This window comes from Nyctibius grandis, chromosome Z, assembly GCF_013368605.1.
Source record: "Nyctibius grandis isolate bNycGra1 chromosome Z, bNycGra1.pri, whole genome shotgun sequence".
NCBI classification, from domain to species: domain Eukaryota; kingdom Metazoa; phylum Chordata; class Aves; order Nyctibiiformes; family Nyctibiidae; genus Nyctibius; species Nyctibius grandis.
Genome location: NC_090695.1, coordinates 92,513,997 through 92,532,218, shown reverse-complemented (window position 1 = coordinate 92,532,218; position 18,222 = coordinate 92,513,997). Strand labels below are relative to the sequence as shown.

General features: G+C 38.1%; 1 protein-coding gene and 1 non-coding gene across 7 annotated transcripts in view; both read right to left on the bottom strand.

Moving 5' to 3' along the window:
• The window catches only part of TRRAP (transformation/transcription domain associated protein), a 98,387-nt gene that overhangs the window by 80,016 nt on the left and 149 nt on the right, over positions 1-18,222 (bottom strand). For 2 of the 6 annotated variants that reach the window (XM_068422159.1, XM_068422164.1), the window contains exons 1-20: positions 17,907-18,209; positions 17,553-17,641; positions 17,246-17,339; positions 16,758-16,908; positions 16,355-16,404; positions 13,055-13,165; positions 12,374-12,478; positions 11,611-11,694; positions 10,821-10,877; positions 10,040-10,165; positions 9,638-9,715; positions 9,323-9,411; positions 8,303-8,399; positions 7,798-7,936; positions 5,392-5,470; positions 4,122-4,356; positions 1,833-2,160; positions 1,613-1,710; positions 781-975; positions 79-270 (exon numbers count right to left, since the gene is read on the bottom strand). In XM_068422159.1, the coding sequence (XP_068278260.1) occupies positions 79-270; positions 781-975; positions 1,613-1,710; positions 1,833-2,160; positions 4,122-4,356; positions 5,392-5,470; positions 7,798-7,936; positions 8,303-8,399; positions 9,323-9,411; positions 9,638-9,715; positions 10,040-10,165; positions 10,821-10,877; positions 11,611-11,694; positions 12,374-12,478; positions 13,055-13,165; positions 16,355-16,404; positions 16,758-16,857 (2,163 nt within the window). In that variant the 5' untranslated portion in view covers positions 16,858-16,908; positions 17,246-17,339; positions 17,553-17,641; positions 17,907-18,209. Of the gene's footprint in view, positions 1-78; positions 271-780; positions 976-1,612; positions 1,711-1,832; positions 2,161-4,121; positions 4,357-5,391; positions 5,471-7,797; positions 7,937-8,302; positions 8,400-9,322; positions 9,412-9,637; positions 9,716-10,039; positions 10,166-10,820; positions 10,878-11,610; positions 11,695-12,373; positions 12,479-13,054; positions 13,166-16,354; positions 16,405-16,757; positions 16,909-17,245; positions 17,340-17,552; positions 17,642-17,906; positions 18,210-18,222 lie in introns of those variants that run through there. The other 4 variants (XM_068422161.1, XM_068422162.1, XM_068422160.1 and 1 more) reach the window with 4 other exon arrangements.
• LOC137676972 (small nucleolar RNA ZL1) lies at positions 16,483-16,625 on the bottom strand. Its single transcript, XR_011050203.1, has one exon. It is a non-coding gene; the product is annotated as a small nucleolar RNA ZL1 (small nucleolar RNA).

The window sequence follows — 18,222 nt, the reverse complement described above, 5'->3', positions numbered from 1 at the left end:
ACAACTCTTAAGTTTCTTCATAAGAATATATTAAGAGTCAAAATAGATTTTTCTGTTTTTGACACAAATGACCTTTACCTTCAGCATTTGTTCATTTTCAGCTGCAAATAGTGAAACTGAGCCAAAGACTAACTTGAACAGCTTGAGATACAGATTGGAGAGTTCCACATTAGAGCCCATTTCTGGCAGCCGATCCAGAAGATACTCCACCAAAATCGTTGCAAAGAGGGCAGAGGTAGTAGGGTTTGCCAAGAAGGAATTGGCAACAATCTATAAAAGGAAATCACAAAGGTGTTATTGTTGCTGCAGTGAAAAGAACAGATGGATAAATGCACTACCCATTTAAAACCAAAAACTAAGACAAATTTCTTTCCCCATCTCCACTGCTACCCAAGTGATTCAGGTTATCCTCAGTGGAAAACAACCATGCATATAACTTAAGTATTCAAGTTTAATTTTAAATGTATATTATAGAACTTGTGTTCTGTACAGCAGTAGAACCTGAACAAAACAAGAACTCTACAATGTTCAATACTTTTCAAGAATGAAGTCCATTCATATCTTCTAAACTGAAGTACTCATGTTTGCATTGCATCCCTTGATATGAAAAGTTTTTGAAAATCCATCTTTATAAAGTATTTTTACAGATTGCTTCAAATCTTGCACGCTAATTTCAACATTACTATTTGTAATTCCACTTCAGCCTTACGTACTTCAAGGCAGAAGCCATTTCTACATGCTGTTTATTATCTATTGAAAAAAGTAAACTAAACATAATACCTGAAGAGCATAGTTTTTTGAGATTCTCTCCACCATATAAGGAACAGTAGTTTGAAAGATTTCTTTAAAAGTTAAAGGGTTCATCATTGTGAACACACCAGCAAAATGCTCCAGAACTTCCTTTTCCTCTTTCATTCTAACTGTCTGACAGTTTGCTACCCGAACATACGTCTGTCCATTTCCTGCTATTTGGACCTACAGCAATTGAGAAAACACATATATTGGTTACAGAATTTGAATAACTTTTTCCCCACTGTTCTTAAAATACCTTTTGAAAAAAACTGAGATTTTACAGGTTTCACGTGCAATTAGAAGCTGGGCACAAGAGTCAACAGGGACAATAAAAATATTGAAATAGAGTGTTTTCAGCACAGATTTTAAAATTATGAAGTAAGGAATGGAAAAAGACAACAGCAGCAGATATCATAGTGTATTTGTAAAGTTACTTAATCCCAAATCATGTACATTTACATTCCATCAGTACTTTGTGTAACTACAGCAGATAAACATAGCCATGTGAATGCTTCAACTGATCGCTAAACAATCCCTTTGAAGAAAAGATTTAATCCACTACACAAAAGAAAATTATTTTTAGTCTGACCTGCCTGCATAAACACAGACAATAACAGCTGTTAAGGAAATAATTTGTTCTTTGCAAGTGATAAGTACTTTGAAATTCATAAAATTTCCCAATAAATGTGGTCCTGAAATTAAAGACTTAATGAAAATATACATGTGAATTTTGTCTTTTAGCTGACAAATAAATCCTTATTAAAAGATCTAACACACTATAACTATATAAATAAAAGTGCTATGTGGCCAGGTTACATACCTGATAAATATCTAAAGCTTGCATTGCATATTTTACCAGTTTGATATAGATTTGAGTCTCCTTAGGTTGCAACTGCTTGTTGGGAATGAATTGTGCTTCTGAAAGAAGACAAAAAATGAGACAGCAGTTAACCATTAAAAATACTGTTTGCTTTCACGCTAGAGAATTTTAATTGTAGAATTACAAAAGATAAGTGTAATTAAATATTATGCAGTTTTACCACCAGGAGCTTTGCATGATGTTATGCCCCACGTGATTGTCTTGACACCACAGACCAAAGTTTTTACTAAGCTTCGGCAGTCCGTGACCTGAAATGTCTGTTTATCTTCTTTTTCCTTCTCCCCTTGTTTTTCAAATACAGGTACTGGTGCCGGGGCCACCGGAGTGGCTGGGGCAGGAGATGGAACAGGAATAGGTGCTGCATTTGCTGCTGTTGGTACTCCAGGTAAAGCGGCTTCAGCAGCCCCAAGTTCAGACTGTGGCTTGCATTTTTTAAAAATTACAGAAAGCTGGTATCGTGCTATAGTGTGAAATTTCAGAACAAAAACCTACGGTACAAAGAGGAAAGGCAAATGAAAGAGCAGGGAGGGGAAAGAAAAAAAGAAAATAAGTTTCTCCAATAAACATTCTAAATTTAATAATACTAATACTTCAAGTCAGCATACTGAGATCAATAAAATTCACAACTAAGTATTTCTGAAGTCATTCAAATGACAGAAAACATTTTTAAGTGTATCAACAAAGTAGTTTCCCTACTTTTAACAAGTTCCAAAATTAAAAATATTTGCTGAAAACCAGTAAAACCATCAACTAAAAATTAATCTTCTACAATTCTACCTAATTTAAAATGAAAAGCTATTTGAATTCATTTTTTAAAATAAGACTTAGTATTTCAGTCTATAAGTATTTACTATTAAGCATAAAAAGCTCGAATATTTTAGACGTATATCTACATGTAATGTATGTCAGGTTTATTAAAAAGATGTATATATCATAGGTTTACATCTTAGTTTTATGCAGTATATCAGATTTAGAAAACAATAATCAATCCTGCAGAACAGTGGTCCCCAACATTTCTGCCTCTTGGCTGATACTAAACAAGGGACATGTTGCACAAGGTTTCAGCTTAAAATTTTCTGTACTTCCTAGATTTTAAAGTCTAGATCTACTTGGCTTGGTCAGGTATTTCCCCACTGCCATTACAGTTCTGTACGCTTCCTTCTTCCCTAGATGTATCTTCTCCGAACTCACACATTACTACAAATTTTAATTTGTTAAACAAATGACCAAGCAACTGTGCTACATTACAGCTTTTTTTAAAAGTAGGAAAAAAGTAGAAGTTTATTTGGAATACAAAACCCTACTAGAAAGCTACTTCAGTTTGAGAAATCTAGAATAAAGGACCCATTACAATGCGTAACATCAAGATTTTTCACTTTCACCTTCACCGGTATTTTGTCTTTAGGATGAAAGCCACTCCCTAAACTATTGCTACCTTAAGAAAAAAATAGTTCAGGGGTAATACCAAATAATCTGGACATGACTAAAATGACTAAATCTCTTCCCTGGAGCATTCAGAACCATGACAGTCTGTCAATGACAGAGGAACAGTCAAAGATGGAGGGGATCCACTACATTCAGAGTTCCTAGTTCTCCCTTTTCAAAACAAGCTGCCACATGGCTTCCTCAGTTATCTTAAAGTGTTAACACCAGTTTGATTTAGATTTCAAGACATGCTCTCACATCCCAAAATGAGACTATTAAACCAGTATTTACCCTAGAAGTGTTTTACTGTACAATTGAGCACATCTTCCTGTCGTGGCAGGAGAAACACAGGCAACCTTTATCCATTAACAACTTGGCTACAGCAAGCAGGTAGTGTTTCACTTGTACTACACCATGCGTACAGCTTTTTGGGTGCACCCCTGATTTAAAAAAAAAAAAAAAGGAAAAAAAAGAGCCCCCCAAAAATCCTCCATTTAAAGAAGATCCTTCAAAAGGATCAGTAGGTCTTGAAAGTGCAGATATTTCACATTTTACAGATTGTACTGGGCTGTGCCAAAGACCTGCGAGATAATCATCTTTCAGGGTTTAAAAAAAAACAAACAAACCAAACACACACATAACGAGAAGGCATTAAGAATATACAATTCTTACATACTCCTATGTGGGGAAAAAAGGAGATGACAACCAAACTTTAAAAGACAATTTAAAAAAATAGTAACAACTAACCTACTCCCAGCATTATAGACATTCAGTTTCCTGCTTTGAAACAAGTTACTGAATGAATATGCCGAGTTGGCAAAGTATCTCTGCTGTACTTGAGATATTATACCAGTTGCATAGCATTTTAAAAAGCCCTGCTCTGAAGTATTAAAATGAAATACAGCATGCAAACTGTTTCTACATATTGTCATTTCTGAAGAAAGAAGAAAGCAAAATGTGATTGACAACATACTATAAAATAGGATATTCAACTTGTTATCAAATGTTTTAAACAAATCAATACCTCCAGCATTCTCATAAGAATATCTCTACCGTTTCCATTTTCCTGTTCACTTTTAGACCGGATACAGTCTACCAAATTTAGCAGAAGCTTGCAAGACATTGTCTGGATACTGCTAGGCAACGACTCATCATCAATGTTCTTGGCAAATAACTGGACAGCGAGGGAGAGATCATTGAGTGGTAGATGCTGACGGACATGATGTACCAGGTCTGCCAGCGTACTATATGCAAGTGGTCTATGAGTGAAAAAAAGAAATGAAGAAAACACATTGAGGACAATTAAAATCATTGTTAATTGGACTTAAGCAATAACTAATGCCTGGAGCTATTTCCAAGATTCTAAATCCAGATTTTCTATTTTTATATGCAAATCCAGAGTTCACAAGGCTTTGTCAACTACACAAAAGAATTATAACCTGTTCAATCTAATCAAAGATGCATTAATCTGTCCCACAACACTAATATTATCTCTCTGGTCTTTCTTCCCCCATTGCTGAACATCCCCAGCGCATATTTTCATCTACATACAGTTAAAGAGCAAATTAGCATGTTTTAAGCCACATTTTAAGCAGTGTTGGCAAGCTGTTTCACAATTAATCATTGACGACTCATGATTTTAAAAGTAGTTACGAAAACTGTGAATTTTTTTAATAATTTCTTTTCAAATACAAGTTTAAGCATCTAGTAGAGTGAATACTTCTAAAATTAATAAACGTTGTCAATAAGGTACACTTGATACTTAAGCAATAGGAAATAATTCTCCTAGTTCGCATATTTTAATTTGGTCAGCAAAAACACCTAAAAACTAGTAGACTATTGAAGACAGATAGTAAGCATTCTCCCCATTTATTTTTTCAGTCGCAAATGAATAAGTTTTAAGGTACTTATTGACAAAACAGTTTAAATCTCATTCAGATTTTACGCTGAACACAAGATTTAGGCTGTTTCGTGAAATGTTGGGAAGATACCGAGTTTGTTTCACTGTGACCACTGTTTGGTTGTGCTCTACAATCCAAAAATGAAAATAATTTTCATTCACCCGTTTATCTCATTTTGCCGTACACTCACACCACCCTGCTGCACCATTAGTGTTAAACAACAACCACTCTTTATAGAAGCAGAAGCCCCTCCGATATTAGACTCCAATAAAATTAGTTATTTAAAGCAAAGATTTAGGACCTTATATGGGCATTGTTGTAAATATTAATAAACCTTTAAAGAAAACAGCCCTGGCAGGCACTCAGATAGCTATTCCAAAGTTTATGTCATACCTCAGTGTCTCTCGGGCAGTGTATCCAGAGCCAATTAGTATAGATTCATCAAATAGCTTGTCCATACATGGAATAAATTCTATAATTTAAAAAAAAAAAAAAAAAAAGAGAAAAAAAGAAAAAGCTATACATACTGACTGGCAAAGGAAATAACTAAAATAAGATAGTTAAGTATTAAACCACTTAACTTAGGTATTTAAACCTAAGTCAGAAAGTGGTTTTATTACAAAATTAATTCCTGGAGCTTATAAAAGGCAATTTTTGGCATTGTTTTCTGAGGGGGCGTGGAGATCTGGAAGACTTATGGTGGAAAAAGCAAATAAAGAATGGGAATAAAGATTTTTAGATGCAAAGACAACCCATTATTTTACAAGGCAACCGCCACAGCAGTCATGCCATGAGAACAAATTCAACCATAGCCAACAAATAATATTGTGGAGAAAAAAGCTGAGTCAAAAAGACAGTTGGAAAGGTACTACCTTTGATCATCAAACCACTCTGTTTGAAAAAAGGAGTTAGTTTTAGAAGCACTAGCATTAGCAGAGCAAAGGGATTAAGAGACAAATCTTGACAATGAAAGAAAGCAAAGGAAATGCAAACTGAAAAACAGTAATGAGTATTTGTGTATTTAACACATTTAACATTAATATTCCTGTGCTGTGCTATTACTCTTAATGTGAACTAGTAAGAGAAATTAAAACAAAGCAAGCAATAATAAATTGTTTACACTGGACCACTGATTCAACTCGCTCAGTAAACTTCATAACATAAGAATATTTTACTTTGAAATTAAGAAATGTTCACAATGTTCAGTCATTAGAATTTCAGAAATGCCACACAAACCGTTCTAGCTTTTTGAGATGGACATCTCAGTTAAAATTCTCAAAGGAAATTGCTTAATAGGGATGAAAATCGGTAAGTTTCTACATTCAATTTGAATTCTATCTTCTAAGCCAGGTTTTAAAACCTCTATCTAATATTTATGTGCATACCACATTTTGCTGATGTGAAGTATTCTTAGACAGGGGCAGTCTTTACAGTGATAACAGCGGAGAGAGTGAGTACAGTTTCACCTCCGCCCTCTCTCTGAGGAATCAGAAACAAAGTTCCACACAGACAAAATGCATCACAATAAGATATACAGCATTATTTCTCAACTCTCAATCAACACAGAAGACTCAGTTTGAAAGATTATTTCACTGAGAACAATAATGCCAATGGCAAGACCCACAAACATGAAACACTTCCCTCAAAACTCATTTTTCCAAATAAGCTGAACTGTGCCGGCAGAACGACCAAAGCCTTATCTTCTACAGATCTCCACGTACTTTATATCCCACTTCTCTTCCTCACATTCCTTATTCCTCCTGTGATACCATGTTCCCTCTTCTCCTTAACGTTCCTGAGCATTTCCTCCTCTACATCCACTTTGGGGCTGCCAGGTGGCCAAGAGCTGGGCTGGAGAGATGCGCTATCAACATGTACGCTAAAACACGAGCCAGCTGACCGAGGGCGATGAATTGCTAAGCTCACGCTGCTGTGTATTCCTCCAACAGAGACACTAACTCGGGTTTTGTTCGCTACTCAAACACTAAGGCTTACAAAGGATGCAGAACATCGTATCTTTAAGACTTCACTCCGCTGTTGAATTTCGTTGAAACTGGTAAAGTTCAGAAGTTGTTAAAGAGAGGCTGAAAAATGTATAACAATTAAGCTAACTTCTTTAGAAAAATGGCCAAAGAAACAGCTTTCCATGTGACCACAATACTAAATTCCAGAACTAGGAAACATGCTAATTTTTTTGGCATGCTAACAATACCTGTAAGACACCACACTGCCCCATAATTGCTGTTAGCAGAAGGAAAAGAAAGGGAACCACACAGTAAAGATGAAAAGATAGAAGTTAATATTTTACAAAGTACACTCATCTCCAATTTTGCAATTCTGCCAAAACAGAACACATCCACCAAATCTAGTTAATTCAGACAGACAAAGATGGCTTTCCTCTGCTAGAGGTAAATACTATGAGCTGAATCAAACATATGGTATCAGATTTTGAGACAACTACTTCCACTCAGGTTAACAGATTTATATTTTGAACTATCTATACAATTGTAGGCACAATTACAAACCAACACAAATGGTTTATCATCAAATGGTAATTACTTGGAACAATAGATACTTGGAAAGCTAAAAAAGTCACTTGTTCAGTATGCCATCTTATTCAGATAATTTCGGGTTCTTTTAAGGAAAAAGAAAAAAAAAGCAAAACGAAAATCACACTGACTCCCAGAACAGTCAGATGTAATAGTCCAAAACAAATAATAAGCAATATGCCTCTTAAATACATAGGAATGGTTGAAATGTTTCCAGTTTATAGATAAATTTTTGAAAAGTACTACATACGGCTCCTCAGGTCTGTTGTCAAGATGTGCTTAGCAGCAATCAGAAGCTCCTTCCGGAGGTGTGCCGTTTCAGCTGGACAATTGGAGAGCAACTGCAACATTCCTTTGACCATTTGCTGAGAATATTTGGCCACTAATTCCTATAACAAAAAATGACATGAATACAACTACTATGAGATTCTATTTTAAAGGTTTGCTTTACATTTGCAAAATAACCTTCAATTAAAATCCACTTGTTTCTCTTCCAGAAGTCCACTTGTAGAACTAAAATACAATAGCCATTCCATAAATACCTGGGGCAGGGGGAACGGCACATTTTTACTTTGCATTCACATGAGAATACTTCTGAAAGGACAACCAAGAATAGCCCTGTCTTCAGATCTGCTACACAAATGCTCGTCTCTCCAGTCCCTGATGCACTGCAGTCATGCTGGTCACTTGCCTGACATAAAGTAACTATAGATCTGTCACACCAAGAGTAAAAAACTAACAAAAATGCAACCTACCTGGTAAATTCTTATGATGTAAGCCAAAAAAGACAATGTTTTAATCTGAGCAGCGATAAAATCAGCATACAATTCCTTGTTATAAAGTTTATGTTGCCTGAAATTAAATTGAAGACTGGTTACGATTTTGTTCCTCCTCTTTAATACCTTCGTTCAGAAAATTCATGACAGTTTCAAACTATATCATCTTGTAGTGAGGTTCTTGCTTCATAAGGGAATAAAATCATCACGGGAGAGCCCATTCTCAGCAAGCTCTCTGCCATTCAAATTCCCAGCATCTTATGCTCTAAGCAGAAATGCACAGCCCTGAGGCAGCCATACAATTTTCTACTTTCTACAGAACACCACGTCAATACATCAGCATTAAACATTTGGCTCCATTCCCCTAACTGGGGCAATTTTTTTTCTCCAAGCAATATTCCCTCACACAGACTTGTCTGTCTCTCTCAAGCTTCAATCACTTATTCAGATCATCTGGGCACACAGGGAAAGACAGAGATCTTACTCCTGCTGCCCTTCTCAGCATCACTTGCTGTTCCTTAGAAACATCTCTCTCTGAAGCAGGAAAAGCAGTGCCCACACCTGCAACATCATGAGGTTTCACCTAAGCTATACCTTGGAAGAGCAAAAAAGTATCACTGGTGGTATGGTAAAGATTAAACAACAAAGCAAGTGCCCTAGCTAACGTGGTTTCCATCGCATGCCACCTGTGGTAATACGGATTTCTGTCAGAAACTCTATTTAAAAAAAACGCATTATCAAGTAATAAATTGGGATCTACTGCACAACTACGGATTTTATCAACGACATATAATGAAAATATACAGATTTGACAATTACTTCACCTACAAAACTTTGACAATTTTAAGTCAAAAAAGTATGCTACTTTTGAGATTAAAAACAGTAAGACTAGAAGAAAAAATCACAGAATATAAGACAAAAATATTTTGGGTGATATTGAATAGCAGGTTTAAGTAGTTTATCCCAAATACAATCAAAATATTGTTAAAATGCTCTTACCTTGCTTGAGCAGAAACCTGTATTATAATAGTGTTCATAATCAAGGGCACAAATTCAGCCACTACATTATGAATGTTCAGTTTGTAGAGCTTAAAAAAAAAATAAAGTATTATTAGAGAAATTTACAAGTCACACTTGCAGTCAACTTTTTTCAGAACTAATCAGAAAAAAATGAAGAAATCTCAGCTTCTTTTCAGACCATATTTTAATCTCAAAAACATGTCACATTCATTTTTAGTATGTTAGCCAGCAGAAGTTACACAAGCCATTCAGTAATAGAAAGTATTTACGTGCAAAATACTGGAGCATACTAACCTGATACATAAGAACAACAATAATAGGTAGCTCAGCCAAGACCTTTAGAGATAAAGATCCTCTGGGAATTATAGAATGCTGAAAGAAAGAGTACATGTTTTATAAACAGTTTAATTATTAATTCAAAAAAGTATCTGAAATACATTTTTAAAGAAACTGCTCATTTTAATAGCACTATATTTAGCGATAACAACATTTTAAAAGCACAAAACCATTTGGTATTATACTAAATAAAAATCCTGTAATTACAGCTGCATAGAAAATAACTGAAAAGTTTCAATCAGCTTCTACAAATAAATCTTGATAAGAAAAACAGGCAAAAAGAAACCCTATTACCTTTACCTGCCCTTATGATTTGGGGTATTGTGATACAGTCTCATAGAGAACAGTTAGAATACTCACTGTTCTCGTTTCACTATCCTCTCGCTCAGGGTTTACTTTCACCACAATTGTTGTAATCATGCCAACCATTTCAGGAGTAGGAACTGTGTTCTCTGGAATCACCTGAGGGTTCTCAAAATACCGATTCTACAAGCAAAGAGCAGAAAAAAAAATAATAACGCCAGTAACAGTCAAAAGGCCATTTATCTCATTAGAATTCCTCCATATAATTTCTCCCCACAACTTATTGCAATGTTTTTTTCTTCTCTGCACATGACGCTTACACTGCAGGATCTACTAGGACTGCACACACATCCTGCAATCTTTCACTCCCACTACAGCAAGAAGCAGAGAAGCATCCCCAACCAAGGTGGTTCTTTTGCTAAAGAAAAACATCCAAACAGATACTCCACATCAGTGAGGAAGAGCAGCAATGGCTTCCGCAGAGATCAAGCACATCGAAGAGCTCTATCTGCTGGAAAATACATCACTTCACCCTTCCCTCATAAAGACCCATTTGCCCACAGACACCACTGCAGCCAACTAACTAGTGCTTTATTATATGAGTTTACCTCAGTTTTCTCATACCAGTAATACTGTGCTAGAAACAGAAGGTTTCTTAATTCAACATCTAAAATTCTCCATTTTTAGACTTTTTTTTTAAATATTTTTACTAAAACTACATTACTTCATATCACTAGATACAAAAGTAATTATGTTAACATCTTTTAGAGATGAAACTAAGAAATAAAAACTAATTTTCTGACTACAGCAAGGGCAATTTAAGAAATAAAAAGCTTACCACTACTTTTGGAAGTTCCTTGTAAATCTGTTTCACGAAGTCCAAAAAATGATGGATCTAGGAAGGAAGAAGTCAATTTACCATAAAAAAAAAAGCACAATTTTAGAATCTCTGCATTAACAGTACAATTACATAAAAACCTTTATACCACTGTGGTATATTTTTCATGATATTTAAAAAGAATCTGAAAGTGTTCTCTTATTTCCATCTGTTCTGCCAATATTAATTCAAATTGCACTTGGAAAGAATCAGGTTTACCTATCATCTCAACACAGTTCCAATACAGTATTATTAAAAATACTTACTATAAACCAACTAAGTCTTCCCAAGAGAAAATCAAGGAAAGAAAGCAACAGAACAAAAATGCAAACTTTCAAATACTCCTTCATGAGTCACAGGAGAGAAGCAAGGGGCTGGGGTGGGAAGACAATCATAATATTCCTTTCCCAGGATTTTCCCTTCACAAACTAAAAAGGCACCAATTCTCTTCCCTTCTGTGGGAATTTTATTCCTTAGTCTAATCATATTGCCCATAAGCACTTAAAGCAAAGGCAACTAGGCTTTAACAGTTTGTTTTTTCCCCACAGGTATTAGCACTATGTAATCCTCTTCTAAAAATTACTTTAAGGTAAAAAAAATTAAATATACGGTTATCACAACAGGTTAGCCAACATAAAAGGACAGCATGAAAAAAAAAAACAAACAAATAAACCAACCCACTTGAATAAAATAACAATTCTGAAGAGCATGGCAGTAAGTTCTATACCATACAACAAGATTTATGACCTACTTCTTGAGTGATTGCTGGTCGGAACTGTTTGTGCAATTCAATAATTATTCTTAAGCAAATCAGTACATTTTCTTCATTCTCTGTCTGAAAAAAAGAGAATCTTTAGTGAGCCTACTGCTGCATTCTTCAACTACTCCGTATTTCAAAACCCTATAAAATTATACACATCTCAAACTTTCAAGTGCCTCATTAATACGAATTTGCATGAGCAAGATGCCTTTCCTTTGACATAACTTTACTTTGCAGCCTTAGAGTATGGCTAAAATTAAATTCACCCCTACTGCAACAAAATCCAGAAGTTTCAACCACTCTAGACCATCAGACCTTTTCCCAATGCCTCACAGACAGACACAAGTGTGACTATTTACACACCGAGACACCTCCACATAGAGCAGGTTACTTTCTGTGAGCCTCAAATGACAGTGCTTTCAATTTCAAGTAAGAAATAAAACAAAGTCTCTAGAATAAGGTATCTGCACTTATATAAGCCAGAAAAGCATTCATAAATGAAACCTTGTCCAGCATGAGAACAGTTCCTTGCATTTGTAAAATCCAAGTTTCTAAAGGGCAGAAGAGAACACGCAGAAAACCTGTAGATAGTAAGATATCACACTGGTAAAGCCTAAATAGAATGTCTTTCCACTCTTGGTCCAAAAGCACAGCTATTTAAAATCTTACCCCCAGCAATTTTTGGAGATGAAGAAAGAAGAGGAAAATCTTTCTGAAAATTTGAAACAGTTTTAAGAGGAAAAGAAAAAAATACCTCTAGAAATCTAAACATCACAGACAGGATATTTTTGATATGAAGACGAAGATGTTCATTTGTTGGTATTCTGTGAATTATTTCAAGCACTAGCTTTCGGAGTTGCTGTAAAAAAAAGAAGAAGAAAAAATAAAGAGATTATAGAAGTTTTTAAAAGCCCACAAAAAATAACAATTGGCCACATCTTTTCAGCTTAATATTTCTGTACGCTTAAAAGAAAAAAAGCCATTTTACTCCGTGTAGACATGCTTATATACAAACACTTAATGCTTTCTACTACCCACATATGTGAATAAGGCAAATTTCATAAATTTACCATTGAAAAATGCAAGTTATTAGACTCTTCTAAGGAACTCAACTTTAAGCATTTAATGACATATTCAACTTTTGCCTTTCACTCCACAGTAAAGGCAATTAATTTGTAACGTGTCTTATTTCAGCGAGAAAACCAGTTCTGCTGCACCTAGTTTTTCCTCATTTTTCACAGAAGCCCAGATCTGCAAAGTTTATAAGTAACTTATTTAGGAACTGGACTTTTTCAACTTCACTCAAAATGACAGATCTATTTTTAAAAATAAAGTCTATACATAAATCAGTTCATTAGGTTAATCAAGTACTTCACTGAACGACTAGTCTGCTGCAGACATTGCAAAAAGGTAAGAGATGCTCCACACAGTTTACCTGTGCTGGCTTCTCCTGCAGAAACTGAACTTCTCCATCCTGTAGAAAGGTGAGAAACCTAGGGATGATGTGTTCCAGGAATGTAGAATACTGAGGGGATGATGTCACATTCTAGTTAAGAACAACAACAACAAAAAAAAGGGGGGCGGGGGGGAGATAGATATAATAGACATTACACAGATGATATTAAGTTACATTTAAAGCCACTATTAAACATCTTCAGTGACTTTTTAATAGATTCAGTGATTACGCATCTGCTGACACACTACAGAGCACTATCAGTGAAACAAACAGAACTGAACACAAATTAATATCTTTCCTCCAATCCCAACAGACTGTAACATGATTTTTTTCCTACTTTGACACTGTCACCTCGCATAGAAAATAAAATTGGCATAACACACAGCTGTTTTAAATGGGGGGGAACAAAACGCTAGTTCTTGAACAAGACTGACAAGTACACTCACATTTCCTTGCTCTAGGATTCCCAAGACTCTTCAGTCACTGTTAAATTGAGATTTTACCTATTTCTGCAAACATGTGTACATGCATACATCACCCAAACTGAGCATTACTTTCCACTGTGAAAACAATCTTCCGCTACTGTCCACTTGTGAAGCCAGAAGAAATACTAGATGAGCAAGCTTCCTCCACATGCAACTGCTGCATCTGCCTTTAAAAAAATCTAACTTGGCCACTGCGAAGTTTATTTGGAAACTCAGCTGTAGTTTATGTACATGCTGTTAGGCAATTCTCTGAAGTTATCTGTGATACAGAAGCATACTGGTCTGTCAAAAAAGGTACAAATAAGAATGCAGCATTCTTTTGAAAAATCTATATAGGTATTTCAGGGGTTTATTCACATTATTCCTTGAATAACATAAAAGTTTCATAAAGCCACTTTCTTTTATAGATTTCCACTACTATTCTCTACTTTGCAGTAAGATTTCATAACATGCAACCATAAATCATATTAAACTAGGCACTATGCAAACTTTTTCTTATCTCGAGGGCTTTCAAGAAAGCAGACATAACAAAACAAGGGCACAAAAACATTTAAAATGCACGTGCTGGTTTTGGCTGGGATAGAGTTAATCTTCACAGTAGCTAATATGGGGCTATGTTTTAGATTTGTGCTGGAAACAGTGCTGATAACACAGGGATGTTTTCATCATTGCTGAGCAGTGCTTACACAGAATCAAGGCCTTTTCTGCTTCTCACACCACCCCACCAGCGAGGAGGGTGGGGGTGCATAAGAAGCTGGGAGGGGACACAGCCGGGACAGCTGACCCCCACTGACCAAAGGGATATCTCATAGCATATGATGTCGTGCTCAGCATATAAAGCTGGGGGAAGAAGAAGGAAGGGAGGGAACATTCGGAGTGATGACATTTGTCTTCCCAAGTAACCATTACACGTGATGGAGCCCTGCTTTCCTAAAGATGGCTGAACACCTGCCTGCCAATGGGAAGTACTGAAGGAATTCCTTGGTTGCTTTGTTTGCATGCACAGCTTTTACTTTACCTATTAAACTGTCTTTATCTCAACCCACAAGTTCTCACTTTTACCCTTACGGTTCTGTCCCCCATCCCACCAGCAGGGAGGGAGCAAGCAGCTGTGCGGGGCTTAGTTGCCGGCTGGGGTTAAACCATGACAGTGAAAGACAGGATATTATCAACAGCAGATTAGCCTGCATCTTCACCTCAAAAGTCTCCTGAAGAATGTCTGTCTGTATCTTCTCTTCCTCCACCTCCCCTATAGCCTTTCCAATTTTGAAAGACTCCTAACCTCCCCAACTTTCTGCCGTGAGAACAGTCCTACTTTGGAGGAAGAAAGAAGAAAAGTCTCCAACAAGAAATGACACAAGTATTGCCACATTCTTGCAAAGTGGCTCACAAATCCATTCAAGGAAAAGTATACCTTCACAAACCCAGCTTAGATTTCTGAAAGCACCTTCCCAATATCTTTGCAGAACAGCAGAGAGCAGAAAATTAGTGGCACTCCTGTTATCTACGAATTGTTGTTCTGAACCATACAAGAAACTAAAACCCCCACTACTCTAACCAAGTTCAGAATTATGCTGCTGGCACAAAACATCAGAAGGAGGAACGGAGGTTGATTCTGGAAGCTTTTTCTCCTCCAAAACAGGTCAGCTTATACAGATACAAAACTCCACAAGGATATTTTTAGATAGTCACTTATGGCACTAGGAAGCTCTGCTCACCCCGTGTGCGTATAGATGCAGAACTGTCACGGACATCTACTTACTCGCTTATATAAACTAAGCAAGGATTAAGCCTTCTAACTTTTTTATAATACAGTTACACCAGCTCTAAATTTATTATTCCACTATGTTAACCTGAACTAAACAAAAAAATTCACTGGACAGGAAATTCCACCAACTCAGAAACAACTAAAATTGGCACAGCTTTCCACATCCAGCACCTGTTATATGTAACTTTGCATACAGCTTACTTAAAAATATCCAAAGACATTAAACAGAACTAGATTTTTTTATTTATGTTTCAGTATCACAGGCTAAGCAAGATCACTTCAAATAAAGCACATAAGGGCAGAATATGTCACAGTGGTAGAAGTTTTTTTTTTTAATTGCAACATAACTAAAAAACTAGGATACAGAGAGAATTACAGTGATTCTAAGATCTTGACCTTATTCTACAAAATAACAAGTTCTCTATAATTTCAGAACAGACGCATAGTAGCTAAGTATTCAACTAAAGTATAATTTCTGCTAACACGGGGTTGGTTTAGTTTGTGTCTCACTTTTTTTCTGCTGCTCATCTAAACCTGATGGTCCATCACTACGCAAAAGGATGTCACTGGAGCCATCTCCACTCCTGATGTCAGATTCTGCATCCGCCAGCTCCTCACGCACTTCTACAGTATGGAACTACTCAGGGGAATCAGAGGAGCCTCTGCTTTGTGAGGGCACAATCCACATTCCAACTAAATAAAAGCTTTAAATACAGAGATTTCATACTACTCAACAAAACGGAAGAAAAATCTTTCACCTTTATTTAAATGCTTCCTGAATAAAGATTATAGAATGACAGAACTAAGTCCAAATGTTTTAATTCTTCAATAACCTGGCTAATTCCTAAATACAAACCTAAAATCAATGACTTATTATAAGTCACAAAATACTAATATTAACATTTTAACCATATAACATCAGAAATCAACACACATTAAATGCAAGAAAGACTCCCATTTCAGAAGGCCGGGGTTTTCTGGTGGCGTTTTGTTGTTTGGGGTTTGGTTGGTTTTTTTTTTATTTACCTCAAAATTCTCACTGACTTCTTGCATCATTTTCAATTTGGTTTCATCAGCTGAAAAATGGAAATTCAAGCAAAAATATTAAACGCAAAACTACATCATGAAGGAAAACACTAGGCTCACTGATCAAAGAAGCAATCAGATCTTATCAGTTTAGCTATCACTGCCCAAGGATAAAGCACACAATTCTCACAAACAACCACCACACAACTGCACACGCACACAGCTCGCTCTCTTTGGCTCATGCAAGTATTACTCATCACTTTGCTTCTTCAAAAATCAAAATTCAAACGAAATTCAAAAGTGAATTCAACACATATTTATCAACTGACTAACCAATACTGCAACGTTTGTGAAACAAACTACTAAAGAACTGTTAAGTTTTAATAGAAAAAAAGGATCTTACGTGTATTGACATCTGTAAGAGCAGCCACAAACTGAAGGTATTTTTTCATCAAAGTGGTTTGGTCCACCACCGTAGGCCCTTGTGCTGAAACGAATGCCATCTTGGAGGAGGAAGGATTAACTTTCAGTACCTAAAATCAAGATCAACACACCTACAAAAAAATAGAAAAACACTTGTTTTAGTTTATAAGGCTGGTTAACAGCAGCTATCACATCAGCTACATCCATTCTTTTGATGTATTGAAGAGTACATCTATTTCAAGAAGCACAACTGTCACACTTCTTTAGGCTTACAAATACAACGCCTAGCACGTACAGCACAGGAACACACTTCTAGATACAAGTGGTTACTGGGCTCTCCGTGCCACAGCATAAACATTCACACATTTGGTTTGGTTTCATTTCTCCCAGGAGCAGCAAGCTCAGGGATGCTCCTGGCACCACACGCCTGTTATCTTGTCTTCTGACCCGGACAGATCCCAAACTTACAGCCACCCTCGGACGCACCCCGGCAGGACTCACTCCCAGAGGTGCCAGAAGTCGTCCTCCCGCCACGAGCTGCCCTTCTCGCTTGTAAAGAAACCTGAAATCAAATTCATCTTCAATAGACCGGAGACCTCTCTCCTCACCTCGGCTCCTTCCTGTCAGCTCTCCTACCCAGCCCGCTTCAGCCGAGCCACCCTTCACGGCGCCCGCCGCGACCGACTGCTGGGGGTGCCCCACAAACCCCCCACCCGGGTCCCCCTCGGCTGCCCCGTGCCCGAGGCGCTGCCCGCAGGGCCCCGCGTCCCCTTACCTTCCCTGCCGCAGGGCTGGAGGCCGCCGGGTCGCTCCCCGCTACCAGGGCGCCATCACACCGACCCCATCCCCGCCGAGGCGCCCGCCCTGTGAAAATGTGCACACGTGAACGGCCGCAACAACGCTTCCCCCCGCCCCTCCGCCCTCACGGTTCCCGTCCGAGGCCCGAGGCCTCCGAGCACCGAGCTGACGGGGCTCCCGCCCCTTCCTGCTGCTCTCCGCTGCGCGCCCGTCCCGCCTCACAGGCTGCGCCGCGCTGGGCCTCGCCTCCCGCCGCTTCTCTTCACCCGCCCGCGCGCCCAGGCCTGGGCCCCACCGACGCGCTGCCGCCGCCGCCCCCGGCGCTCCTCACCCCGCGGCTCCCCGGCCTCGGCCGCCCTTGGTTCCCCCAGCTCCCTCCTTTGTTGCTCCCGGAGGCCGGCGGCAGCGCATGGGCGCAACGGAAGCGCCCGAGCCCAGTTCCGGCCGCCTCCTCCCGCTACCCAGCCCCCGCGTATCTCCTTAGGCGAAGGCGAGCGCTGAGTCGCGGGGCGCAGCCCAGTCCCCTCACTGCGCCCTGGCGCGGGGAGACCCGGAACCCCCGGCTGCCCCCTGCCCTGCCCCGCCGGGGCACTTTCGCCCCTGCTGCGAAAAGCGCCTGCCAGCTCCCGCCGCCGGGCCGTGCTGCC